This window comes from Physeter macrocephalus, chromosome 11, assembly GCF_002837175.3.
Source record: "Physeter macrocephalus isolate SW-GA chromosome 11, ASM283717v5, whole genome shotgun sequence".
NCBI lineage: Eukaryota > Metazoa > Chordata > Mammalia > Artiodactyla > Physeteridae > Physeter > Physeter macrocephalus.
The window spans coordinates 178,208,967-178,236,505 of record NC_041224.1 but is presented as its reverse complement, the minus strand read 5'-3'; the positions used below and the strand labels follow the sequence as shown (position 1 = coordinate 178,236,505).

General features: G+C 62.0%; 1 protein-coding gene across 1 annotated transcript in view; it reads left to right on the top strand.

Moving 5' to 3' along the window:
- Positions 1-7,855: 7,855 nt before the first annotated feature.
- The window catches only part of BEGAIN (brain enriched guanylate kinase associated), a 31,992-nt gene continuing 12,308 nt past the window's right edge, over positions 7,856-27,539 (top strand). Inside the window, exons 1-3 of the mRNA XM_024131100.2 lie at positions 7,856-7,891; positions 8,679-8,707; positions 24,539-24,628. Of these exons, the coding sequence (XP_023986868.1) occupies positions 8,694-8,707; positions 24,539-24,628 (104 nt within the window). The 5' untranslated portion in view covers positions 7,856-7,891; positions 8,679-8,693. The remainder of the gene's footprint in view (positions 7,892-8,678; positions 8,708-24,538; positions 24,629-27,539) is intronic.

Genomic DNA, 27,539 nt, shown 5'->3' with positions numbered 1-27,539 from the left:
GCACACTCTCAACAACCGCACCACCAGGGATGCCCGAGGTCTGTGTCTTTACTCCTGTCTTACCCCTAGGTTCTTCACGACCTTTTTTTTTTTTTCTTAGATTCCATATATATGTGTTAGCATACGGTATTTGTCTTTCTCTTTCTGACTTCCTTCACTCTGTATGACGGACTCTAGGTCCATCCACCTCACTACAAATAACTCAATTTCGTTTCTTTTCATGGCCGAGTAATATTCCATTGTATATGTGTGCCACATCTTCTTTATCCATTCCTCTGTCGATGGACACTTAGGTTGCTTCCACGTCCTGGCTATTGTAAATAGGGCTGCAATGAACGTATTGGTACATGACTCTTTTTGCATGATGGGTTCTTTTAAAAACAAAATCCTGGGCGGCAGGAGCGAGCTGATGCTTGCCGAGCACTTAGCAGAGTCATTCTAACTCTCCATCCCTGCGCACCCCCAGCGGGTTGGGTCATACCTGCGCTCCTGCGTACCGGGAGGAAACAGGCGAGGGGAGGTCACGGGAGGAGCCGGGGCTGGACACAGGCCGTCTGAACCTCCCCCTCTGCACCTACGGGCCTCCGCGTCACTTGCCTCCAATGACCTGACCTGCCTCTGTCTCCAGGGAGAGCCAGGGAGCCCCGAGGCTGGAGGGGAGCTCTGGGTACTTGAAGACCACCAGCCCTTCCTCTGGGGTCCGCTGGGCCAAGCCGGGGAGTTCTCCGCTCAGGGGGACTCAGCTCAAGGACCTGGGCAGGTTGCCCACCCACTCAGGGCCTCGGTTTCCCCGGCCGTGGAAAAGCGGCCACGGTCACGAGTTTTCTTTCGCCTTGTCACAGGGAAAGCATCCAGCAGGCTCCCAATAAGGATTGCGTCCCCGGCCTCCTCCACAAGGGCCTGGCGATCCGGGACCTCCCCACCCTCCGCTCTAGGCTCTGCACGCCATGCAGGCCTCAGTCCGGGGACCACTGGGTCCGGGGGAGCCCCGTGATGCCCAGGCCTCTGGAAGATTCTGTCTGAAGGCAGCACAGGGCCTCGGGGACCTGTCGGGGTCCTGCAGCAGGTGCTGGGGGGCAGGGCTCTGTCCTGGGTCCCGGCCAGAATGTTCTTGCCAAGGAGCTGGTGTTGGCTCCTTGAAGCGGGAGGTGGGCATCAGCCGCCAGCCCAGCCCAGCCCAGCCCAGCGTCACGTGTGGTCAGCTCCGGCCTCGCGTCGAATACTCCAAAGAGGCCAGTGAGAGGGATACTGGGATCTGGCCCATTTCACAGACCAGGAACTGAGGCTCAGCGAGCAGAGCCCGGCAGGGTCCTGGCTGGGGCTGTGCCCTGGCTCAGTGAACCCGGACAAGCCACATCCCCCAGTGTCTTCGAGTGTGTGGCAGGGGATTCGAGATAATGCGTGGAGGTGCCTGGCACACAACAGGAATCCTGCCCCTGGGACGGTGGTAGCCGTGAAGGTGATGGCGACGGCCCCTCTACCTAGCCTGCACAGGCTTGTGTCCTCGGAACAGTTCCCAGGGTGAAGGTGGAGCTTCAGGAAGGTAGGGAGACCCCGGGCTTCCAGGGAGCAGTCTGAAAGCCCTCTCTCGAGGACAGTGCTTGGAGTCGCACCGTTAACCACTCTGGGGAGGAAGCGGCAAAGCAGGCAAGGGTGGGGGGAGGCCTCTGCCCCGTCTGGCTGCGTGGTCGTGGGGGACTCTGGTCTGACCCTTCACTGCCCAGCAAACAAGAAGCCACTGTGGAAGGTCTCCGGGACCTCCGGCCGTCACTGTCACAGACCTGGTACCAAGGCTCGCTCGTACTACATTGTGAATGACTCAAGCCAGTTGTTTCCTGAGAACAAAACGGGCAGAAGAGAGCAGGAAGCACAGGCCGGGGTCAAGGAAGGAGAGGCGGGCTGGGGGCTCTGAAGTGGCCTTAGTGACGTCGTGACAAGACGCCAGATGCCAGGCCTGGAACTCCCCAGAGCTGCGTTCCCACCGTGAGGCCTCACGGGCAAGCCCCCTCCACCCTCTGGGCCTCAGGCTCCCCGTCTGGTCTGTAGGGCCGGCTTAAGGTGTGATAGTGCGTCTTCCCAGTGGGGGACCCCCAAGGTGCCTCTGGAGGGGGCAGCTGCTTCCCTGCTCCCCAACTGTTGCCATGTGGGAATGTGGGCCGGAGTTGCCAGATCTTCCAAAATTTCAGTAGAAGCCAAAAATACGGATTTTAAAATGTAAACTCTCCCAATTTTTAAATGTTGGCTCAAACGTTTAAAAAAAAAAAATTAAAACCCTCTCGCAGGCCAAATACAACATGCCGGCGGGCCAGATTTAGCTCAGGAGGCCAGTTTGCTGCCGCGGGCCTAGTCCGTCTGTAGCGATGCGTGGCTGGGAACCCGAGGCCCTGCCCAGGCCGTGCGGAGAAGCGCGGGGCTCGGCCCCGGGGGAAGGGACGGGGCACCTCTCAGCCTGCAGCGAGGTCCTCCAGAATCCCCAGGGGAAGGGCATTCTTGGCCCCATCTGGGGACAGCCCCAAGCCAAGGTACGGGTTCAAGTCCCCAGCTTGCTGAGTGACCTTGGGCCAGCGCTCGCCCCTTTCCCGTCCATCTGTGCTCACCTTGGTATCCCGACTAAGGTGTCAGGGATGACCCACCGTGTGCCCAGCGCAGCGAGCCCTGCGGGGGATGCTGAGGGGCCCAAGGCCGGCTTCTCACCCATGACACAGTCTGTGACACCGCCTCTCCCCTCCTACCTCCCCGCCGGCGCCTTCTCGGTCCCCGGGGCTGGCCCCGCCCCCCCTCTGAACCCTCGCCTGGCAGAGCCCCTCCTCTTCCCCATCTACACTCACTCCCTTGGCGACCTCATCTAGTTTCGGAGCCTAAGTGCTGTCTCCATGCTGGCCACTCCCAGATTCACGTCTCCTGGACCCTCCTCTGAAGTCCAAACCCAAGTGCCCACCCTCTTGTCTGTATCCCTGCTGGGATGTCTGGGCCTGAATCCTGATCTTCTCCCCAGCCCCCTTCAAGCTGCTCGGGCCAAAACCCATGGCCTCATCTTCGGCGATTCTTCCTTCCACCCCCTTCTCTAGTCTGTCAGGGCATCTGAGCGCCTCTCCCACCTCCACCGTGGTCCCCACTGGATCTGCGTAGGTGCCTCCTGCTGGACTCCTCGGGCCCTGCCCTCACCCCTCAGTGCGTCCTCCGCACAGCAGCCCGAGGGGCCCCCACTCTGTTCAGCTCTGTCGGGGCTCCCAACCCACTCAAGATAGAAGCCAAAGTCCTGACGATGGCCCACGAGGCCCCCAACTCAACCTGTACTCCCCACTGGTGACCGGACGCTCCCTGAACTCAGGGCAGGAGGGACACTGCACTGATGCCCTGGCTAATCTGCCTCCCCGCTGTGGGAATATCAGCACCGTGAGAGCAGAGAAGGTCCCCTGGTTTAGTCTGTTCACTGCTGAGTCCCCTAGAACAGGGCACACGGTGAATGTTTGTGGAATGAATGCAAGAAGGCAAGGAGTGATGTCAAACCTCTTCGAAGAGGGGCCACCCTGAGTGATGACGTCAAAAGTCTGGCTCGGGAGTGGCTGCAGCCCTTCACCAGCCCTATCGCCAAGACAGTCCCATACACGTACATGGCCACCGTGTCACTCACAACGTCCTTTGAAGATTTTCCATCCTCCCTAGATGAGGGATTGAGCTCAGAGAGGTTGAGGGTTTTGCCCGAGTTCACATAGCTGCATAGGAAGCGCACGTCTCCATCAGTGGGACGTGGGTGGCCACTGCCTTGGCCACATCTGGGATTTGGTTACCCGCCCCCCCCCCCCGCCCGATCTCTGCCCGCTGTACTCTTTGGCTCGTCTCCTCCCCTTGAGAAGAGAGTGAGGGAGCAGGGTCAGGAAGAAACCAAAGAAGCTGGAGCTCAGAGTAGATCTAAGGAGGGCCCAGGGGACCCATCACAGGCCCTGAGGGAGGGCAGGGACTCGCCCAGGGTCACAGGGTGAGTTGGAGGCAGCGGGGAGGCCTCAGCACCCAGCAGACCCCTCCCTGACCTGGACCCGCTTTCCTTCTCGCGACAGTTTCCGGGAACCACAAGATTTGGGTGGGAAAAGGGCAGCAATACAGCCGGGCCAGATGGTCCAGTAGAGGGTTCACACATCTGCTCGTGGGGGCCAGTGCGGGACTGACCCCCATCAGCAGAGGGGTTCCCTGGGCAGGGCTCTGTGCAGGTGTGTGTGTGCCGGGTACCAAGCGGGCTCAGGTGCCCCCCAACGTGGGGGTGGGCTTGGGGGAGGGGCACGGGACGACGGGTGAGTGCTAGGGGCCATGAGAGCAGACCGGAGGCTGCTCGAGGTGGAGAGCAGCTGCCACTGGCTGGGAGTTAAGAGCGATTGCATTCATTCAGGCGTCACCAACTGCTCATCAGAGGCCTCTGCAACAGGCGCTAAGGGTGGAGACGCGGTGGCTGAAGCAGGGGGGCCCTGCTGTCAGGGGTGTCTCTTGTAGTGCAGGTGCAGGGGCGGGGGCGGGCAGACGGACAGAGAGGATGAGTCCAAAGGGACAGGGCGTGATGAGAAATCATTTGGTGGGAGAGAGGAGCTCCTTTAGGTGGGTAGTCAGAGAAGGAGAGATCCAGGCGGAGGGAAGAAGTGCAAAGGCCCTGAGGCAGGAGTGAGCTGGGTGAGCTTGGGACCAGCAAAGTGGCCAGTGTGGCCAATGTGTGCCAAGTGAAGGGCAGGTGGTGGGGGTGTGGTCAGAGGGTTAGGCCGGGCCCAGTCGGTATTTACCAGCCCCTCGTTGAGGCTTGACTTGTGACGCAGAGTTGCCTCCCTCCGTTGCCCCTTGGGAGCACCTACTATGTGCATCAGTCACGTGCCCAGGTGTCACTGGGAGGATGGCAGCTTGGGAAGCTGGCCCCAACCCTCCACGCTTCTGCACTCAACCTGCAGGGGTTTGCCTCTTGGAGCCTCTGTTTTTGCATCTGTAAAATGGGGGTTGTAAGACCCACCTCGCAAGTCACCATGGGGATTAAATGGGATTGATTTCCTTAACAGGGCCAAAGGCTGCTCTGGCTATACAGCAGGCAACTAAAGGGTGGAGGGGCCTGTCTCTGGCCCTCCGGAAGCTCAGAGTCTCTCAGGGAATAGGGAAAGGAGGGAGGTGGTGGGACTGTGGTGGCCTGCAGGGAGCTCAGAATACGGCTCGGGGCGAAGGAGGGTGAGCATTCGGGGCGGCAGGGGCCAGCACCAGCAAAGACACGGAAGGAAGAGTTAGCAGGTGGGCTGGGGCAGGGATGCGTGGTGTGGTCCAGTTTAGCCAACAAGTGGGGCTTGTGTGATGCTAGGAAATAAAGATGGCCACTGGGCTGGACCATCCAGAGGGGCTGGACCACCTAGAAGAGACAAGAGGAGAGCTTCGGGCAGACAGTGACGATGTCACAGGTGTGTTGCAGGAATAGGCATGGGGCTGTGAGTATGGGCTGAACCAGAGGGACAGCGCCCAGGGCAGGGATGGACTCTCCCTCTGAGGGCACCCAGAGTGCCAGCCTGTGTTCCTACCTGTATCAGGAGAGCACTGGGACCCCAGTTGCCTGTGGGTCCCTGGAGGGGCCTGATGGGGCCTTGAGGGTATTTCCTGCCCCATCATTTCACGCTGGGGACCCTAGACATCTCAAGGTCCCTCACAGTCTTGGTCCCCACCAGCCCCTGCCCCCCGCCCTCCTACAACAGAGGCACTACCTCTGGCCTGAGACCCAGGCAGTGCCCCCATTCTCCTCCGCCCAGCCCAACAGGCAGGCCTCAGCTAACCTCAGGTGACTCAGGGCAAGCCACTTCATGCTCTGGCCCAGGTTTCCTCATCCAAAAGAGGGGGCATCTCAGGAATATCCCCAAATCTTGTGATTATGAATTGCAGAGTCAAGACTCAAACGTGGTTCTCTGGACCCAACACCAAGACCATTGCCAAAGGCATAGCCCCTCCGCATGGGGCCAGCCACACACAGCTGTGACTGCTCTTTGCACATACACCCAGAGCTTCACACACAACTCCCACCCCCTGGGTGAGGTGCTGGGCTAGCCCCGGGACACAGCTGGGAAAGACACAGGCCCTGCCCCAGGGAGCACAGAGCTGGTGTGGAGGCCAAACCCAGCTACTCCGCTGGGCCTCCATCATGGAGGGCTGACTGGAGGAGGCGGCCTTTAAGGGTGAGGGCAGCGGTGACCACACAGGCACTGGGTCTGGAGAGACTGCATGGTAGGATCAGAGCCAGGCTTCAGGGTCTGGATTAGCAGAGTGAAGGGAGGGGCTGCTGAGGTGCTGGGGCTGGACCCCCTCCCTCCCTCCCACCCCACCCCACCCCACCCCCTGCCACCAGGGCGACTCAGCAGCCTCTCCTAGAGTCCCTTCTTGGGGGAGAAATTCCCAGACAGGCCTTTTAGAAGAGCTGAAACATTCAATATAAATAATAAACACGAGATTTTTATAATTAAATTTTAATACATTCTTATTAATTTTAGACACACTCCCTGGCAGGTCATTCACTGTGAGTGACTGAGGCAACTGGAGACATCTGGGGGGCATCCCCAGCTTTTGGGTGGGAAAGGTCTCTGAGGAATGGGGTCCAGGCCCAGCTGGGCTCTGTCTCTGAGCTGCGCTCTCCTTATCTGTAAAATGGGAGTGACTGCTTCCCTGAGGAAGAGCTGGACAGTGCGGTGAACGCAGGGCTGCTGGGTGGTGGTGTCATTATCTCTGCCGTTCTGCTGCGAGTGGACTCCCGGGAGGCGAGCCGCGGTTTCATTTCTCAACCATTAGCCCCTGAGGGCAGGGCTCAACTCATTTGCTGCCGCCTCCGAACCCCAAGAACCAAGCCCGGAGCTAATGAATGAGCGAGGCACCGCGGGTGGATGATGGAACACTTGGACTTCGGGGCTTGGGGCCTGACCCTCGCAACGCAGGGCTCCTCCCACCCTGCGCTGGTGGGGTGGAGGCCAGGCCTGCCGGGTGCTGGGGGTGCCCTGGTGAAGGGACAGGGCTCCTGCCTGGAACTCACAGCCAGAAGGGAAGAGGCAGGAAGAGACACGCCAGAGAGGTGTAGGATTCAAGCATGCATTGTCCGTGTTTATTGAGCGCCTGCTGTATGCTGGGATCTAGTGTGCCGAGCGCGGTGATGGGAACCTGGGAAAGGTGGGCCTGGGTACATAGGGGGCGTCGGGGAGATGCTGGCCAATCGGCCAGCTCTTTGTCTTGGGGGAGGAGGGTATATAGAGGGGTCTGGGCTCGTGGTCTCCGACAACTTTTAGAGCGTCGGGGATTGCGTCTGGCCGCGAATCCACACGCCTCGGGGATCCTGTGCTCTGGAACTCTTTCCCGCACCCCAGCCCCTCCGCAGTCCGCGATGCGGAAGGGCAGCAGGGCGCCGCGTCTTGCTGCCCCTGCCCCCAAGCCCAGCCCGCAGGTGAGGAAACTGAGGCCAGGGGAGTCTCCGGAGGGCCTGACCAGCGCCGGGGGAATTGGTGGCCGAGCCTGGCGGAGGGCCCCCGGTCGGGCCTTCCAGCTCGGCGCTGGCGGCCGGGCTGCGCCCTCGCCCGGCGGGGCGGTGGGGAGGCGGCGTGGGGCCCCGACCGGAGCGGAGCGCGCTCCCGGGGGACGCGGCGGCGGCGCCCGGCGCGAGGGGCCGGGATGGGCAGCCATCAGTCTTCCCAGGTGTGTCGCGTGGTCCCTGGGCTCAGCACCCCCCGTCCCCCTTTAATGCCGGCCATGGTACGGAAGGACGGGGAAAAGCCCCCGGGAGCGGCCTCTCCCGGGCGATGGAGAGCCCTCCCCGCGCCCCCCGCTTCGCGCAGGAAGTGCGATCCCGCCCGGGCCGCTAGCGGTCCGGGTCGTTCGCCGGCGCCCGCAGGGTTAACGGCAGCCGGTGGGCCCCCCGCCCGGCCCTCGGAGGGGCTGCCCGGCTGCGCGGGGCTGGGCGGGGAGGGTCTCCAAGCCGCGCGCGGGCGGGTCTGCGCAAGCCCGGCAGGGAGCCCCGCTGGCGAAGAGGGCGCGCAAGGGTTAATCCCTTGGGCCCGGGAGGGGCGAGCCAGGCCCGGACCCCAGAAGCTGAGGGCAGCAGGGTCCCTGATTGAGGAGTCTGAGGTCCCGACTGCTAGCACCCTCGGATCGTGTGCGTGTCAGGTTCTGCACTCCCAAACGGCCCCCAGTTGCCCGATTTGAACATTCTCCGACTCGGAGATTCTGCAATTCAGGGCTTGGCTTCCTCCGGGAGGGAGCGCGGGGCTGGAAGGGTTAACGGGCGGGGTGGGGCGTGGGGGGGGGGTGCAGCGGGGACCGCGGCCGCCGGAGAGTTAACGCAGCCAGGCCGGGTCCCCTCTTTTTCAGGCAGGCGAGACTGGGATCGCCCCGGTCAGCGCGGTCCCGAGTCCCCGGGCCAGCCCCTTCCTCTCCCCGGGGGGCGTAACTCGGTGCGCGGCGGCCCGGGCGGGCTCACCTGTTACTCGGCCGAGGCCCCGCGCACCCATTGAGCCCCAGGGACGGCGGCCAGTGAGTGTGGGCTGGGGGCGCGCGGGCCGGACTTTCCAACAACCGAGCCGCGCGGGGGTGACCCGCCGCCGCGCCCGCCTGCGCCCGCGGTGCCCAGCTCCGCCCGGCGCGGCCGCGGAGCGCACGCCTCCTGCCTGCTGACCCTCTCGTTTGGTTTCTCGCAGGCCTCTGCCGCAGACATGGAGAAACTCAGGTGAGTGGAGCGTCTTCCGTGCCGCGGCTCCCGGGGCCGGGGTTGGGGATGGGGGCGCGAGGGAGGGCGAGGGGAGAGGGCAGTGCCCGAGCGCAGCTACGGCCCGCGGCCGCCCGGCGGGGCTGGCCGGGGCCGGTATGCGTGTGTGTGGTGCGTGTGTGCGCGCGCGCGCGCGCGGCTAGACCGCGGGGAGCCCCGCGCGGGGGGCCCTCGGCCGGGCCGGGGCCGACGCGGCTGGGGGTGGGAGTGCGCCACCCAGGGCCGGGTCGGCGCGCGCGCGGGTTTCCGCGATACCCCGGGCCCTGCCCTGGACTCTGGATTGCCCCCGGGACCCTGCTCCTGCTGTTACGCAGCAGTCCCACGCGCCGGCCGGTCCCCCATCCCCCAGCTGACAGTTGCCAGTTCTGAGTTTTTAAGTTTCCACCTCGTGGGGACAGGGGCGGGGGACGGAGTCCTCGCGGCGGGCCAGGCAGTCGCGTCTTGGAGCCATTTGCGGGGAATCCCGCGACGGCGTCTGGGGAGAGGGTCTCCCTCGGCCTCCCTCCAGGTGCTAAACTTTGAGCCTTGCGGACTCCACTGGGCGCTCTTCTCGGCTGGCCCGGGATCAGTCGATTTGAATATTCACAACTTCCCTTGGGCACCCTGACCCCCACTTTGGGACCACCCCTCCTGTGTCTTCCTTCCGGAAGCTGAGCCGAGGCCCAGCTCTGGCTGCCGGGTTTCAGGAAGATCCGCGGGGCCTGGAGGGTCTCTTGGCCTCCTCCCTCCCCCTCTTCCCCCCTCCCAAGGCCAGGATCAGCATCCCTGGGGAGGCAGCTGGGTAGCAGGTGCACCCATTCCCCAAGGGGCAGGGACCCCGCAGAGCCCAGCTTGTTCCAGTGCAGGTCCCACGGTCTAGGGGAGAGGGCCCTGGGGCCTCCCCAAGCGACCCTCAGTGCTGTGGATGAGTCCCTCGGGAATGCCCAGGGGGACCCTGGGGACCGGTGGGCCCACACGGAGGCCCCAGACTGGACATGAGAGCAGGGCCATCTTCTGGCCGCTGAGCTGGAGTGCAGCCCTCCCTTGTGGGTCCCACAGGACCGGAACCCATTTGTCTTGGGCTGGGAGGAGAAGTCCAGTCTCTTAGGTCGTAGGAGCTCAGACACAAAACCAAACGTCCATCAGCCAGGCCCACCTTGTCAGGGTCAAGGTCCAGGTGGGGCTGATGAGGCCCAGACAGCAGCAGCTCTGCCTCTGGCCACATAGAGGGGCTCAGGCCTCTGACCCCAGGCCAGAACCCTCCTCTATGCCCCCCATCAGCTATCATCTCACCAGCACCCCCACTGGACGGGGCTCTCTGTGGAGGAGGCATCACTACTTAGCTGGGACTTGAAAAAAGGTAGCATTCATGGGGCACCTTGAGGCCAGCCTGGTGGGGGGCCCCTCTCTGGTCCTCTTTCTCTCTCTCTCCATGCCCACCTGTCCCTGTGCTCTGGGCAGGAGAGACAGAGACATGGCCCAGCCTGGCTGGAACACAGGGGGACAAGTGAGCCGGGTGGGCAGATCCACCGTCTCAGCCGCTGAGGGATCCAAGCGTCTCTTTGCTGGGTGGCCGCGGGCGCTTCCCCGAGCGGAATCCTGGCTGGTCGCAGCGGCCGGGGCCCAGGCTTCTTGGCTGCACTGAGGCATTGGAAGCAGGGCTCAGAAGTGGTGGGACTGGGGGTCCCGTGTGGCCAGGACGTGGCACAGCCTCCCAGAATTGGGGCGCATCCTCTCCCTCTCACCCCATTAGTAGTTTCAGAGCGACCTCGAGGGCCTTTCCAGACTATTTCTTCCCAGCCAGTACTGGGGCTGCCCCTGTAGCGTTCTGCCCTGCATTTAGTGTCGGGGGTCCAGGACCAAGAGGCCCCAAGGGATGTAGGGGAAGTTGGTCAGCATGGCCTCCCATGGTGTAGGTCACAGGGTCCTCTGGCAAAGTCCTGACCCTCTCTGGGGCTCAGTTTCCTCATCTGTAAAGTGGGTATCCTGGGCATCTCCACCTTGCAGGGCTGTTGGGGGGATGACCTGAGATACTGGGGGTGACAGGCCTCACCTGGGACCTGGCCCACAGCAGGGGTCCAGGTAGAGGTTCACCGTGGGGCATCCGAACCGCACAACTATGGTTCCCAGGCAGGAAGACGATTCAATTTGTGGTCCAAGTGAAGGGGTCTTGGCTGTCCAGCAGGATGGCCCTGTGCCGGGGTCCTTCCTCCTGTCCCGGGGCCCGCATCGCAGGCCGGGCCTGGGAATCTGAATTGAGCTGCGAGAGGGCAGGCCCTTTGTCTCATCCGACACTTGTCACACAACACACACACGCACCCGCGGTGCCCAGAACCGCAAGGACTGTCCTCGTGGCCCTCAGAGGCCCCCTTTGTGAGCAGGCAGCCAGCTGGGCCCCTCTGCCTGAGCCCCTCTCCCCACCCCCCACCCCACCGCGGCCCCACGTCTGAGTCCCGAACTAGCTGTCACCGTCATGCCTCTCTGCCTTTCGTGCCTCTCATGCTGTTCCCGCTGATCAGAATGCCCTTCCACCCACCTTCTTGTCCACATGACAGACTAGTTATCCTCCTTGTCACCTTTTCTCTGTGGCTTTTGTGACTCTCTTATCCCTCACCCCCAGATGGGCTCAGTCCCCCTCTGTGTACCAGGTCCTGCGCTGGCACTGAGACAGGTCAGCCCTCCAGAACAGGGACCCAGGCCCAAAACACAGGCTCCCAGGGATCCCAGGTTGGAGACACTAGCCTGGGGAATCAGAGAGGGCTTCCTGGAAGCAGGGACACTTGAGCCAAGGCTTAAAGAGTGAATAGGAGTTTGCAAGGAGGACAGGTAGGACGAGCCTTCCTAGAGGTGCGGAGTCCTGGGGGCCTGAGGAAGCAAGGCTGTGTTCAGGGAGACCGGTGAGGGGTGGGGAGTGGAGGTCGGTGGGGTGTCCTCTGTCCTCTCCGCCCCATAAGGAAGCCCCTGCGAGCAGAGCGTGGGGTCCACTTCTCCAGCCCCAGATCTGGCCGCCTCTGCTCTGGCCTGATGCATGCCCCCTGCCCCTCGCTCACTCAGCTCTCCTGCCTCTGACTGCTTGAAAAACTCTTCCCGTGACACTCAAATATTTGCAGATATTAGCGAGTCCCGGCTGGCTGTCAGCACGCGGAGCCGCTGCACCGCTAATCCCCACGTCAATCCCCTCCTCCGCCTTTGTCTGCCCGGGTCCGCCTGCCTTCACTCCCGCCGTGGCCACTTTGCTGCGTGCCTTTTGGCAAAGCCATTTCCTCTGTGGGAGCCTCAGTTCTCTGCTCCGTCATAGAGCAAAGTGGGTCAGTCGCCTCACATGGCACCTGGGACACAGAAGGTGCCCAGGAAACCCAGAGCTATTCCTGTTCCAAGTCCACCCCTCCCCCCACAATATAATTGTTCAAAGTTGTGAACTGTGATAGGCATCTAGAAAAAGTAATAAACATCCGTGCCGTTTAGAGGTTAACTTTAGGACGGCCCCCACCCAGGTCAAGAAGTTGAATTCTGCCAACCTCCCGGGGACCAGCCCAACCCCCCCCCCCCACCCTTCCCCAGTCACAGCCCCTCCTCCTCCCCCGGAAGTCTTCAGGATCCTGGCTTTTGTGATTAAGTGGTTGCTTGTTTTCTTCCCGATTTGGCCGCCCGACAGCATCCCTAACTGACATCGTTTTGTTTTGCCCGGTCTGGAACGTCACATACGTGGTGTCTTTTAGCCTGTGCTTTCCAGGTTGGCTTTTATTTTTTTCACCAAAACATCATGTTTTCGAGACGTGTCCTTAGCGTGCGTGGAGCTGCCCATTGCTGGCTGTCTTGGGGAACTGCGTTTGTGAGTGAAGTTCTCTCTTTGTTCACTGATGGCCGTCCGGGCGGGAGGCTTCCAGCCTGGACCATTGTGAAGGAAGCTGCTGTGACCATGCCTGTCCGGGTGCCGGGGAACACATGCAGCCTTCCTGGGGTCCCCCGGGGCGGCACTGCTGGGGCACAGGGCACGCCCACGGCCAGCTTTAGGAGATGAGGCCACACCCTCCCCGCAGCACTGGGACTTCCTGTGTCTCCGCAGCCTCCCCGCACTGGGCTCTGTCGGGCCACAGGCGGGGAGCTGCTCCTCCGGGCAGCGTTCATTGCACGGCCCTGGATCCCTGCCCGTTTGGGCTTCCTCGTTTGTGACTTCTGTGTGTTTTTCCATCGAGTTGTCCTATTGCTTTGGAGCTCTTCAGAGAACCCTTGTCAGTCACACGTGTGGCAAATGCACCTCCCGCTGGTTGCTTGCTTCTCACTCTTTCAATGGTCCTCTGATGAACAGAAGTTCTTAGTTTTAATTCCGTTGAATTTCTCTTGAATCTTTTAGGCTTTTACTTTTTGATGAAAGCTTTTTGTGTCTTGTTTAAGAAACCCTTCTGATGTCAGAATCTATTGAAAGTGATTTTCGTGTATGGTTTTGAGGTTCGGCTCCTTTTGGTTGTTCTTTGTGGGTTTTTGTTGCGGTTGTTTGGTTGGTTGGTTTGGTTTCGTGTATATGTGTTTTTTTGCTTTTTTGTGTTTTTTGGGGTTTTGTGGTTTTTTATTTTGGGTTTTTTAAAATTGGTTTTGGGGATTTTTTTGTTTTTTGGATTAAAAATATTTTTTGGTTTTTCGGCTTTTTTGTTTTCTGGGTTTTGTGTTTTTTAATTTTTTGGGAGGCTTTGAGTTTTGTATTTTGTGGGGTTTTGTTTTTTTAAATCTTGGGGTTTTTTGGTTTTTTAATTGTTTTTTCTGGTTTTGCGGGTTTGTGGTTTTGTGGTTTTTTAATTTTTTCGTTTTTCTGTTTGGGGTTTTTTGGGTTTTGTGTTTTTTGGGGTTTTGTGGGAGTTTGGGGTTTTTTTTGTTTTTTGGCTTTTTTTTTGTTTGGGGGTTTGTTTTGTGGGTTTTTTGTTTTTTACATTTTTTTGCTTTTGTTTTTAAAATTTTTTCGGTTTTTCTTGTTTTGGGTATTTTTTGCTTTTTGGGTTTTGTGGGTTTTTTAATTGGGGTTTTTTTTTGTTTGTTTAGTTTTTAGTTTTGTGTTTTTTTGGCTTTCGTGGGGGTTTGGGGTTTTTTCGATTTTTGGCTTTTTTTTGTTATTTTGGTTTTGTGGGTTTTCTGTGTGCTTTTTTTCACACAGACGCCAAACGCTCAGGCCCATACTCTTGATTCATTCGTGTCACCCACGTGTGTTGCAGTGCTGCCTATACCAGACGCCACTCGCTGTGCCGAGACACTATGCCAAGTGCCAGGCTGACGCCCGGGAGGTCACCCCAGAGATGCCAAATCGCACTGACCTCATTTCCAGAGGCTCTCCCTGCCCACCCCCTCTAGCCACCAGGCTTTGATGCCTGCCGCTCCTCAAGTCCGTCAGGCAGGCTCCTGCCCCAGGGCCTTTGCAGGTGCCTTTCCTTCTGCCTGGAATGTTCTTCCCCAGATACCCACGTGACTCCCTGCCTCCCCTGCTTTCACATCTTTCTCAAATGTCATCCCTGGTCAGGGTGGGATTCCTGACCGCTCACTCCATTTACAATTACAGCCCCTCCCCCATCCTCCTCCTCCTCCCTGCCTTGATTTTCCATTTCCCTCATCCCCACCTGACTCTCAATTTGTCTTATTTGTTTATCTTATTTACATCCGTCTCCCCCCCAAGAACAGCAACTGACTGCTGATCCCCAGCACTTATAGCTGTCACGTAGTAGGTGCTCAGTAAATGCTCTGGAATGAGACCAAAGTGTGGTGCACAGTGAGGAAGGGGGATGGGGAACAGCTATTCCCCACACTTCCTTATGCCCGAGAGGGGGGCCCTCCACTCTGCCCCCCAGGAAGGGGAGTGTTGGGGAGACTTTTGCCCCCCACCCCCTCAGGGAGTAGTGGTTTTTTTTTAAAAATCACCCCTTGAGAGGCCCTCAGAGGTGTGAGAGCCTCCACTGGAGGGATCTGGCCTCAGCAGCATGTAGGGGAGCCTTCCTGAGAGGGAGATGCTTGGACGGAGATGAGGAGGAGTCAGGGAGGGCATTCCCCGCAGGGGGTCCAGCGTGGGCAAAGGCCCGCGGGCAGGGGGGATGCTCTTCCTCACCTGGCGGCTGAGCTCTGCCCTTCTCGGGCTCTCGGCCTCCTGCCCCCACCAGCCAGGAGGGATCACGGAGCCGAAGGGGTTTGGGGAAACAGAGGCCAGAGGCGGAAAGGGGCTTGTCTAGGTCTCCGGGGTCAGGACAGCCACAGCCTCCCGGAGCAGCTGGACACTGCCCAGTGGGAGGAGGCCTCTCTGTGTTTGGGCCAAAATTTGCAGCCCACCCGCCCCTTCCAGTGTTCCCTCCTGAGGGCCACACCAGCACCCTTCCCGAAGTCCGGAGGGATGATGCACCTCCGAGGCCTCCGGGCCCCCACTGACCCTTCAGAAAACCCAAAGCTCTTGTGTGGCACCCAGCGCCCCTCTGCGTGGCCACCTGAGCCCTGGACCCAGCCGCTCCTCTCCGCTCTGCCTCACTTCTAAACACGATTCTAGCGGAGGAAGTCTTATGGGCTAATTCTCACTAAGCTGTGAATGACTGTCTCACTTTGATTTCTCCCCTTGGGAGTCAGGGCATTATAAAGGGACCCTCCACATGGACTGTTCTCTCTTACCTTCTTCTGCCCTGCCCTTCAAAGTCTCCATCTGAGTCCCGCTCCTCTGCGAAGGCTCCCTGATGAAGTACGTGGTTAAGAAGGTGGACTTACCTGGATTTGAAACCCAGACCTGCCACTTACTGGCTGTGTGGACCTGCGCAAGTTTCTGAACCTCTCTGATTCTCAGTTTCGGCATCTCTAAAAGGCAGATCATGATAACAGCACCTAACTTAGAAGGTTGTTTTGAGAATGAACTCGTGAACGTGGAGCTGGGCACATGGCTGGTGCTGTGTGGGCCGCTTCTCCCTGTTAACCTCCTGCCCCCCCTCTCACATGGTCTCATTTGTTCCCAGGCCGTTTCCCCAACCATTGGGCAGATGGCATTATTCCCATTGTGAAGGAGAGGACCACCCGGCGAGGGGGCGTGTCGGGCTGTGACCTGCAGACCTAGACTGAGTTAGGACTGCGAGAGCCTTTCAGAGTCGGGGGGCAGCGGGCTGGCTCTGCTGCGCCCCCAGACCGCATTTTTCCCAGCGAGGGCACGTCACCAGTCCCGGCGGTGGCTGAGTATTTCAGAGCAAGGATGTGCCGTGTACCTGTTTCTCAGCTTTCTGCCTCGCCCCCATTAACCACGGGCAGAAAGCCAGCCCTGACCGCTTAAGATCTCTGGCCCCCTCCTGCATGCTCTCACTCTACCTTCATGACAGCCCGAGAGCTGCCGCGTCGCCTGCATCCCTCGACAGGCCCACTGAGGCTCTGGAGGCGTTGCCCATCAGGGCGCCGGTGTCAGTGACAAGGCCTGGGTGTCTCTCGTGAGCGATGGAGCTGCCGCTACCTGACATGGGAAGGATGGAGGTGGGGCAGGTGGGGACGCACGAGACGTCTGGCGGGGGGGGGGAATGCTCGGGAGCAGGCATCCTGGGATCCTCAGGCCTCGCGGCAGACAGCCTGGGGGTGCTCTGCCAGGGCCGGGGGTTGCGCCTCTGTGTCCCGTGTCCTGGCCGGAGGGGCTGCCCTGGGGGCGGGGTTCTATCCTGGCTCCCAGGCTCACTAGCTGGGTGCCCTTGAGAAAGGCCCTGGCCCTCCAGGCCCCAATTCCTTCATCTGTACAATGGGTAGCATCCCCGCTCCCTGCCAGGCCTTGGGTGGGGATTCAACGAGGGGGCTGTCAAGGGCACGCAGTAGGTCTCACTGGGTGACTGAATGATTGAATGGGGGTGATCTCGGGGGAAGCTTCCAGAGGAGGGGATGGTCACAGGTGTCCTTTGGACTTTGGTTACTGATGGGGAAACTGAGGCCCAGCAAAGCAGCCTCCTTCCTCGGCCCCAGTGCCTTGCAACCACCTGGTGCTGCTAAGATCTATCATCATAACGCCAGTTCTTTTCTTCCGGACTCAGTTCGGCCCCCAGGACTGTCCCCTGTGGGTGTGGAGAGGTGCGGGGTAGGTGGGGCGCTGAGGGCAGAGGGCCCAGGGACCAAGGGCACCGCGGAGGGGCCCAGGGGCACGTAGAGAGGCCGCCGGGCTGGGGCAGGCCACCCTGTGCCCCGCGCTCCAGGGTCATCACCAAGCCTCCCACAGCCCTGATTACCTTTATGGTTCCCAGAATTCCGGAAGACAGGCCCCACCGCCGACCCAATTAGTGCGTGCCGGTGTCTGTGGTGGGGTGGTCAAATTAGTGAAGCCGGCGTGGGCTCCGTGGTGGCGGGAATGAACCTGACCATCAGAGAGCTGAACGGCAGCCTCTTCTCCCCTGGGCTCCAGGGCAGCGTGGCAGGCGCTGGGAGGTTCATCTGGGAGCCCGGCGGGGAGCTCCTCACCAGCGGTAGGACCACACCACCCACCCGTCCTCCCTGCGGACGCCCCCTGAACACGGATTCTGGGCAGAGAGCAGGTGTGGCCTCGGGGCAGGGGAGGGGTCCAGGGCCAGGGTGTGCACGGTCCCGCCCTCCAGGACCCCCCAGCCTAGGTGGGGAGAAAAGAGAGTAGATGAGCAGCAGTGCTGGGCTGGGTGCTGGGAAAGACGAGGCCAGGCAGGGGTGCCCAAGGAGCCCCAGCACAGCCAGAAAGGGGGCCTCGGGGGCTTCCTGGGGCCCGCTGTGTGGCTGGCCCTCCCTCTCCTGCGGCAGCCTCCTTAGGACTCCCTGTCCCGACTCACCCACAAGAGGGACGGCCCCAGGCCGGAGCCTGTCGCCAGTCCTTTCCGCTGTGGAGCTCCCCTGGGGCTCCCGGCGCCCCGAGCAAGGGGACCGGACACTTGGCCGGCGCTCTCGGCCTCCTGCCAGCTGACCCGGGCCCGGGCTCTGGCCTCCCTCATCTCCCGGCCTGTGACCAAGCTGTGTCTCCCGCACAGATGGCTGGCCTTCTTCATGACGGGCACGGGATGACCTCTCCTGCCGGTGCTGGAGGCCTGCCTCCATGGGGTCACCTCTGTCTCCGTACTCGGGCTGCCAGATAAAGTACAGGATGGCCGGTGAAATTTAAATGAACTTAAATAAATTTCACTGGGCATCGTCTACTTTATCGGGCTCCCCAATTTCCATAAACAGCTGGATGCTTATTTAGCGTAAGTACTTCCATGCCGTGTTTTGTACATACTTACACTGAACACTCGTTATTGACCTGAAATTCAAATTTCATCCTCTCATGATCATTTCAGGGGGCTCAGCCCTTATGGAAATCAGAGAGCAACTTCTTCTGGCAGAGCCAGACAAACAAAACCAAACCCCTAAGGCCCCTGACCTCAGAGGCAAGGAAAAGCCCAAAGCGCTGGAAGCCGCGGAGGGGAATTCAGGTTGATCGTCAGGAGGCCTGCAACCTGTCGACCTGGGGTGGGCGCTTTCTCCCTCTGAGCCTCAGTTTGCTCATCTGTGAAATGCATTCACTCTGTGTTTTTCATTCATTCAGCAAATGTTTATTGGGCCCTCCTGGTTGCCAGCCTCTGCTGCAGGGTCTGAGGACCCAGCAGGGAACGAGGCAGACAGAAATCCCTGTCCTGGGGAACTGCCACTCCAGGGGGTGAGGCCAAGGACACACAGGCCCGGCAGGGAAACGGGGAGAGAGGATGCCTGCCGAGTGTAGGAAAGGCCTCGCCAAGAAAGTTGCGTTTGCATGTTGAGTGAGGGAGGAGAGGGGCAGCCGTGGGGTATCTGGGAGACAGATCCAGGCAGAAGAACAGCAGGTGCAAAGGCCCTGAGGCAAGGCCGTGCTGAATGCGGCTGGAAGGTGAGGTCCAGGGGGCAATGGGAAGGCCACCTGCCATCAGGTGATCAGCGTGAACACGTTGGGCTTGACCCTAGCGATGGAGGAGCTGTGGAGATGGGAGGTGGACTGGACTTAGCCTTCAACAGGACCCCTCTGGCTGAGAGCAGGTGAGGGCAGGAGCCAGTTAGGAGGCTGTGCGGCAATGCCGCACGAGAGAAGTTGGACTCAGCATGGCGGGCGGCGCTGGAAAGAGAAAAAGAGTCAAGGGTGCCTCCAGGCTCGGGGAGCAGTGCTGGCCCTGCTGGGTCGGGGCAGGGCTTGGGGAGGGAAGGCTGTGGATTTGGGGAGGGCGAGCGGAGTGGAATACAGTGGGCCCCGTAGGTCTGTGCCGCCCGCGAGATACCCAAGCAGAGACGGAGGCAGCAGAGGGTATGCACGCCTGGAGTCGGGGAGACACAAATTTGGGGGCCCTCAGTGGAGTGATGGTATTTGTGGCTGGGGTCACCATGGGGTGAGTGTACCCAGGGAAGGAGAGAGATTGGAGGCGCTCTTCCTGGGTCCTGCTGGTTAGGAGGTCAGGGAGAGGAGGACCACCCGCAGAGGAGGCTGAGAAGGACGGCCAAGTGAGGATGGTGTTTGCAGGAGGAGGGAGGGGTCGACCGTGCCGTTGGCCGCTGGGGGCTCAGGTCACGTGAGCACTGAGATCAGGGACCAGCCAGATTTGGCTCAGTAGCGTGGAGGGGACACGAGCCAGGTTGGGTATCGGTCCTGGCAGGATGGGTGCAAGGACAGGCAGCGTGTCTTGGAGCGGAGAGTGAGGACAGGTCCTGGAGGGTCAGCAGAGGGTTGTTCTCAATATGGCAAGCGTACCTTCGTGTTCTTGTGCCGGAGACAATGATCCAGAAAAGAGGGAAAAATTGGTGGTCTGGGAGTGAGGGGAGAGCAGCTGGAGCCGCGCCTGGAGTGGGCGGAGGGGCTGCCTGGCGGGTTGTCTATAGTAACAGGCGGGCAGATGCTGGTAGGTGGGGAGACCTGGCGGTGGCATCTGCGAAAGTTCCCTTGGGGTGGCTTCTTTTTTCCCGTGGAAAAGGAAGCGAGGTCATCAGCTGTGAGTGGCGGTGCGGGAGGAGGCGTTGGGAGGTTGATCAGAGAGGAGAAAGTGAAGGAAAGGAACGGGGGATGTGGTAAGGTTCCCAGGTCAGTCTGCCGGATGAGCAGAAAGGGAGGCCTGTCAGCTCGGCCGTGTGACTTCCTGCCATCTGTACAGGGGCAGGCGCCGAGTCTATGGAGAGCTGGCCCTAACCAGAGTGGGGTTTGGGAGGTCAGGGAGGGCTTCTTGGAGGAGGTAAATAGAATGAACTAAAGAACAGGGGAGGGGATGTTCTGAGCGGGAGGGGCAGCATGTGCCAAGGCCCAGCGGTGACTCTGCAGCTGCTCCGCCCACTTGCCCAGGTTGCTCTGCTTTGCCCTGGCCCTGAGCACCCCTGGGTCCCCCCACCCACTGAGGGCTCACAGGCTGCAGTGCTGCCAGCTCCCAGCACGTGGTTCTGCCTTGATAGGCGTGGGGGGAGGGGGTGGGGGGAGCAGGGCTGCAGCCGCCCGGTAAGATGAGGTGGAGGTGAGATGAAATGTTCCCTGCGGCGTCTCCCGTCTCCTGTCTCTGGGCAGGAGAGCAGGGGAGCGTCCATGTCACCGGGCCGCGAGGAGGGAAGAGGGGCTGGTTCCACTGGACGACCTCGGTCAGCAAACCAGGAGAGAGCAGGGCCTGAGCAGGTGTAGAGTTTGAGGTCACCCCCTGTCTGGCTTGAGCGGGTGACCCCTCCTGGCTGTGGGCCCCCAGGCCAGCCCTGTGACAGTCCCCTCCCCCAGCACACACGCACACCCATGCACGCACCTGCACACCGTTGCACAACGGCCCGGCGTGTCCAGAGTCCCCTCTCCGTGCACGTGGTGTTGCTGGTGAAATTGCTGCAGAGTCAGCCGAGGGGCTGCCCAGGGGCTGGGCAGGCGTGTCCGAGCCACAGACCAGTGCCAGCCAGATGCCCAGAACTGTTTTCCTCCAAGGAGAAGCTCACGGCCCACCAGGAAGCGGGATGAGCGGTCCTGTGGGACTCCAGGCCCCTGCCCTTGACCCTGCCAGGTGGCTCACCTCGTAGGCTCCAGCCTCTGCCTCCGTCAAGCTGCCCGCGGTCGACCGTCACAGGGACACCGTGGCTGTGCCTCGTCGTGATTATGAGGTGCGGGAGATGCTTCAAGGAAGAGTAAAGGGCTGCGATTTGCACTAAAATCTGGCATCTCAACGTGAGGGGAAGAACAGCTGGCCCAGCGTTGAACCCCAGGAGGGCTGTGTGACGTCATCGACACGAACCTCAGTTTACTCATCTGTCATATGGGTGTGGCGCACGCCTCCCTCACAGGGTGGCCTGACGCTAGATGAGTAGGTATGTGTGGGCACCTGGGGCAGGGCAGGCCCTCGGCAGGTGCTGGGGGTGTTGGTTAACCATTCATGGCCACCTGGCCCTCGGGAAAGGTCCTGAGTAGGTTCCCAGTGGGGACACAGGATGGAATCATTGCGGCAGTGATCAAGTTCAAGGGGAATAGAGAAAGACTGTTTGTTCTGAGACACAGAAAAGTGGTGGCCACCAAGCATGGGGGCACAGGCCAGGGCACGGGGGGCCTCGGCAGGGACGAGGGGGCTCCGAGACCCCGCAGGGGTTGTCTCTGGCTCCTTTTGTGGAAGGATGGTGGCACCAGACCTTCTACAGGGAGGCTCAGAGATGATGCCAGCATGGGGCAGGGACAGAGGCTATTGTGCAGGGACCCGCCCCCGGGCCCACGCAGGGCATCCCAAGAGTCTGATGCGGTGGTCCCAAGGTGCCCACTGGAGGCCCAGCTGGGAGAAGACCAGCTGGGTCTGAGCAGCTCTGGGGGCAAAGACCTTCTCCCAGGGCTGGGGTCACCTTGGCCAAGGTGGCCCGTCAGTGGTGGCTCTGAGGGTGGTTCCATGGTGTCTGCCTCTGCCGGGCATTGCCCTTGACCCTGGGAGCTGGCACGAGTCCCTGCGCCATGAGTTCCAGGGTGTCGGCCCCTGCGGGAGGGTGAGAGGCCATTGGGGAGGGGCCGGGTGCTCCTCACCAGGACCTCAGGGGAGCAAGGAGGACTTGGGGGGGCTTACCCCCCCATTTATCCAACCCCAGAGTAGGCCCCGGGGATATAAAAATGCCCCGGACCTTGCAGCCCCGGAGACAAGATCGGCTCCTCTCCTGCAGATGTTTCTGCAGCCGTTCACGCAACACGTGTTGCTGGTCTCTGGCTCCACGTGGACACGGCACGGGACACTGGGACGAGTAGGTGAAGGAGGGAGGTGGTCCCAGGGGAGGGCAGGCAGGCAGGTCCCCGGGTCGTTGTCCCCGCAGGAATGAGAGAGAGTGGAGGAGGGGACGCCGACCCTGGCGGCGGGGGCCTGAGAGGGAAGGTACCTGGCCGAGAGGACGGCGAGGACAGAGGCCCCGCGGTGGAAAGGAAGGGGCTCAGGGTAACTCGGGCACAGCCTGGGGCCAGCGTGCGGGAAGGGAGCCAGCGCAGGGCGAGGTGGGGGCCGTGGGGGGTCTGAGGGGTCGGGGACTTGGGGGAGGGATCCTGGGGAATTTTGCCCAGAGGCGGGAGCCATCTGGCTGGGTTTCGTGACCTGCCGTCTGGCGGACGGCGGAGAGCGGACTGGCGGCCAGCGCGGAGCAGGAGACCAGGCCCCGGGCGCTCAGAGGCGAGCAGGACGGGCTCAGCCCCCGTGACGCTCCCTGGCGGGCAGGCTGGGGCGGGATGGGTGTCAGGGTCCCACCAGCAAGCCCTGGGTGGGGAGGAGTTAACCTGAGCGGGAAGGAGCGAGCGCCATCCTGGCAGAGGGGACCCAGGGACAAAGTCACCAAGATGAGAAGCTGCCTGCAGCATGTGAAGAATGACAAGCAATTTGGTGTCACTGGAGCATGACTGGGGGCCGGAGCCTGAGCGTGGAGAGCGGGTGCGGGGACAGGCAGTGCCGTGGGGGTACCTGGGAGCCGGAGGGCGGACGCCCGTTCAGGCCCAGCCCGCCCCATCACCACAGCCCACCGGCGAGCACCCCTGCCGCCAGGAACCTTGTCCGCACCGCGGAGCAGGGAAGGGTGGGCCCGGACCCCGCAGCTCACAGGTCCTCCCTCCCGGTGCCTAGCACAGCATCCAGGCATGGGGGATTGCAGCCGCACCCCAGACTTGCTGTGTGATCTTGCTTCACCTCTCTGGGCCCCAGTTTGCTCATCTCTAGGAAGAGGCTCTCCCCATGCCACAGGCTGGAAATGAGAATTTGCGTCAGAACAGGAGCGGTTGTCAGGGATAAATGCCTTGGGTGTGACCAGCAGCGGGGTCTGGGTCCAGTCGCAGCCATGCGCCCCATTCTCTGTGCTTCAGGCGAGGCCCGCCCCCTCCCTGGGCCTCAGTTTCCCAGGGTCCCAGCCTCCCTCTACTCTTCTGAGAACTCACCTGCCAGGAGTCCCCCGAGGAAGGGCCTTCTGGGGTGGGGACTGGCTGGCCAGGGCTGGGACGGGGAACTCCCCCGGGGGTTGCTGGCCTCAGCCGAGCCACCAAGGGGAGAGGGGGCTCTGGCTCCTCCCACGGGCACCGGCCAGTCCTGCCCCTCCTCTCCGTTCACGCAGCAGCACTGGGGTCGTTGGCCAAGAGTGAACCCTGGGCCTGGAGTTCCAGAGTCCAGCTCCAGTGGAGATCAGGCCGCTGCCTCTCCCCCCACGCCTGCCCCAGCCCGGCCTGCAGAAGATGGGCCCGGGAGACCAGGGCCAAGGGCAGCCCGTTTCACAGATGAGCAGACGGGGGTTTACGGCAGTGGCGGCCGATGCGCGGCTCACGGCCCAGGGCTGAGAGCTTCCCTACCCGCCCCCCGCCCCCAGCCTATCAAATCAACACTTTCAGCCTTTTCTGGGGGGAGGGGCAAAATTTGATCCTTAGTAAAGTTCTTTTTTTTTCTGTTTTGTTTGCTGCACCCCACAGCAGGTGGGAGCTTAGTTCCCTGACCGGGGATCAAACCCGCGCCCCCTGCAGTGGAATTGCGGAGTCTTAACCACTGGACCGCCAGGGAGGATTTTTCATCCTCACTGTAGGAAATATGACAAATCCAGAAAAGTATAAAAGAAAATGTTTTCATTGCCTTCCGTTCTCTGTGTGGCCGTCCGCACGCGGTTATTCTGTAGATGGGACTGTGCCGCCTCTTCTCTGAACACGTCCACCTGCCCGCGTCTCGAAGCCTTGTCGGGCGCCTGATGTCCGGGGCAGCGTCCCCCCGTCCGATTTCTGCTCTGGCTCCGGGGCCAGCCAGGCCACCGGGAGCCCCCCCTGGAGACACTACAGGAAGGGGCCGACTCGCGCCTACAGCCCTGATGTACATCCCGTTGCCCCCGGGCAGGGTGGCACCATGGGGCTGGGGGGGGCCATCCACGCCCCTCTGTCCCACCCCCCGCCCAGCCTGCCACAGGCAGGCTGAGTGAGAAGGGGTCCCAGGAGGGGTGCAGTGGGTCCTGTCCTGGACCCCTAACACCCACTAGGTCCCACAGCCTCCAGAATAGCCCACTGGTGTCCGTCAGCAGAGGTCGGGGGTCACACGCCCGCCATCCTCCTTGCCTCCCAGGCTCTCTGACCAACGGGTCCTGCAGGGAAGGAGCCGTAGCCGGACAGAAACCTGGAGCTGGGGGAGCCTGCCCCCCGTGACTCCCCTCTGAGGCTGAGGTGGGGATGCAGGCCTGGGGTGGGACTCGGTGCCTGCAGTGCCCTCAGGCAGCCAGGGCTGGCAGGTGCCTACCCCCCGGCTCCCACGCTCCTACCCTGCCACCCAACGACAAGGAGGTCTCCTGCCGGTGGGGGCCGACGCCCCGTCTCTCGGCGACTGCGCGCCCATGGCGGGCCCGGCGTGGCCCCCGGCCCCCGTTCTGAGCAGCTGTCCTCTTCACCCACAGGCTGCGCAGCCCCTGGGTGCCCTCGTGCCTCGGGCAACCCCGCGTCCTGCAGGGCCGACTGGCCAGGTCCTCGCCCTCGCTCTGGGACAGGTAACACACCTGTTGTCTCCCCGGCTCCTCGGTGTCTCTGCGTCCGTCCCCAGACGTCCGTCCCGCGTCTGCATCAACTCCCCCGAGAAGGCCCAGAGGGGGAGGGTGTCGGCTGCCAGCACACCCTCGCCATTGCTTCCCGGCCATCCAGTCTTGGAGGCGAGGCCCCGGGGTCCCCACAGACCAGCCCCGGGCTCGGTCCTCGGGCTCAGGCCTCCGCTGAGCGGCCAGAGGGGCTCCTGGTGGGAGGCAGGCGGGGTCCCACTCTGCGCCCAGGGAGCTCACCTTTCTCCCCCGTGAGGTGGGGAAGCCTTCCAGGGGCTTCCCGCGGCCAAGGAGGGAACCACGAAGCACGCACCCACCAGCACACACCCTGTCGGGTTAGGCCAGATACTGATCAATTCACCAGGGCCCAGGTCGAAGCGAGGTGACCCCCTGCCCCCGGCAGCAGTCTGAGCAGGGATTCCCGAGCCCCCCCGCCGGGACGGTGGCCCTGATCCGGAGGGTGGGGCATGAGGGACTTCCAGCCCCTCCCTGTGCATCTGTTGAGGGGCCCCCTGAGCCACCTCCACACCAGGGGGCAGGCAGAGGCACTGAGCACTCCCCCGATGGTGCCTGCCCCCGGCATCATCTCTTGGCGGTTCTGATGACCCGGGGAGAGCAGGGACCATGGGGACAGCCCTGCCCTGAGGGTGGGTGCTCCAGTGTGTGGGGGCACACATCCCCGTTCTACAGATGTGGAGACTGAGGCTGAGGTCAGGCAGGGCTCGGGCAGATGCCCTGGGAGGGAAAGGCAGGAAAGGATGGTGGTACCACACAGGTGACCGAAGGCCTCAGGGTGCCCAGCCCAGGGCCCTCCCTGGACCAGGCAGGGGAGGGGACATGTCCAAAGCTCTGGAGTAGTTGATTGCCAGGACTTGGTGACGGGCTGTGAACGGCGGCCACAGGCAAGGGGGGTCACCGCGGCCTCTCAGGGTCTGACTGGGGACGGGTGGTAGCTGTGGCCTTCCCGGGGGTGGGGAGCTCAGGGGGCAGAGAAGAGTCAGCCCTGGACGCACTGGGCGTGCGGTGCCTGTAGGCCTGGGAGGGGAGGCCGGTGGGCGGCTGGACACGGAGGGCGGTAGAGCCCTAGCGGGAGGTCGGGGCTGCAGATGGAGGCCCGGGAGGGGTTCGTGTGTGGCTGGGCACAGAGGACCTTAGGCCTGAGATGTGCGGGGAGCGGGGGAGGGGTAAACCAGGGCCCTGAGGATTATCAGCCTGGGCAATGGAGCCGGAGTGGCAGAGGCGGGGACGGCGTGCTGGGGCGCCGGGGTCGGTGCTGCTGCGACCGAGGGACCGGGGAGGCGTGTCCAGGGCCGGGGCACGAGGAGGCGGCGCGGGCCGGGGTCTGTGCCAGCCCAGGGCTGGACCGGCTGCGGCTCGGGTGGGCGCGTGGGTGGGTGTGGGGGGCTCAGGAGGTGAGAGCACTACTTGAAGGGTGGTGGGACAGAGCCGCCCAGTATGTCTGGAAGGCCATCCGGAGGCCAAGGGTAAACTGAGGCTGGGGGCCGGCTCGGTGAAGCTGGCTGCCTCGCGAGGGGCGGTCGCGGCTCAGATGCCCGTCTGGAGGGTCCCGGCCCTGCTCGGAGCCCACCCCACAGCCCTGTCATATCTTCCTCCTACACGTGCCTTGTGGGTGAACCTGCTCCCCTGTTCATTGCCTGTCTCCCCGCGAGACTATAAGCTGCACGGGGCGGGGACCACGTTTGTCTCATGCGTGCTGTGAGGCGCAGGGGACAGGGCGGGACAGGGCAGGAAAGGAAGGAAGGAGGGTGACGGGTGGATGCATCGTAGGGGGATACGGCTGGGTCACGTCAGGGGTGGACAGTCTTGACAGCAGGGTCCGAGCTGTGGCTGCAGGCGGGTGACCGAGGTGGGGGAGGGCGGGGGCTCAGTGGCCCCACGGGTGCTCTCACCTCTCCCCGAGGGTGCGGACCCCGCCTGTACCCTGTGACCGAGGGCTGTGCAGGACGACCCCCACTCCCACGCCTGACCCCGTGTGTGCAGGGGGCCCTGGGTGACAGGGGAGAGCCCCCAGGAAGCTCGCCAGCCCGCCGGGGAGAAGGGCCTGGGCCGGGGGCAGTCTGGGACCTGTAGCTGCAGGGGGCCTGGGGTGAGTCGGTCAGGCGTGCTGCCTGGAGGAAGCGGCAGGGCCCGCTTGGCAGCCATGGGCGGGCACTCTGCCACTGGTCTGCCTCCTTGCTTGTCACCCTGAATCTTCCTTGGGGACCAACTCTTGGGAGGACCCGCCCCGCCCTTCTCCGAGGCTCTCAAAACGTAGGCAACTCTTTATTTTTATTTATTTTTAAGAATGTAGACCTGGGCAGGAATCCAGAAAGGCTTAATCGGGGTTCGCTGGGTGTGCGCCTGTGGTAACACGTGTGGTTTACAGACAGGGCCCGAGGCTGAAGCTCACTCTACCCTGGGCTCTGGAGGAAGCCTCCTGCTCGCCCACAGCAAACCCACCAGAAGTTACCATCCAAAGGGTCTTAGCTCCAAATGGTCCCCTGAGGAGGGCTGGGCTTCCTCCAGCAAACAGTTGGCCCGGTTGGGCCCCTACTCCGACCCGGACACCTCTCTGAAGCCAGGGCTTCGTGTCCCCAGGGCAAGATGGGGACAGTCGCAGGTGGATTGGGGGGTGCATGGCAGGGACCAGCAGCCAGGTCTGTGTGATGGCAGGGCCCCTGCCCACCGCAGGACACCATGGAGTTCCCCTTCAGGCTGCAGCATTCTGGGCTTTGTTGTGACTGTAGTGTAGGGGGTGACGGGGGCAAAGTGCAGGGGGTGACGGGAGAAGTGCAGGGAGTGACAGAGCAAAGCGCACACCCAGGGCACTGAACGGCAGCTTGAACCTTAGCCTCACTCGTGGCTA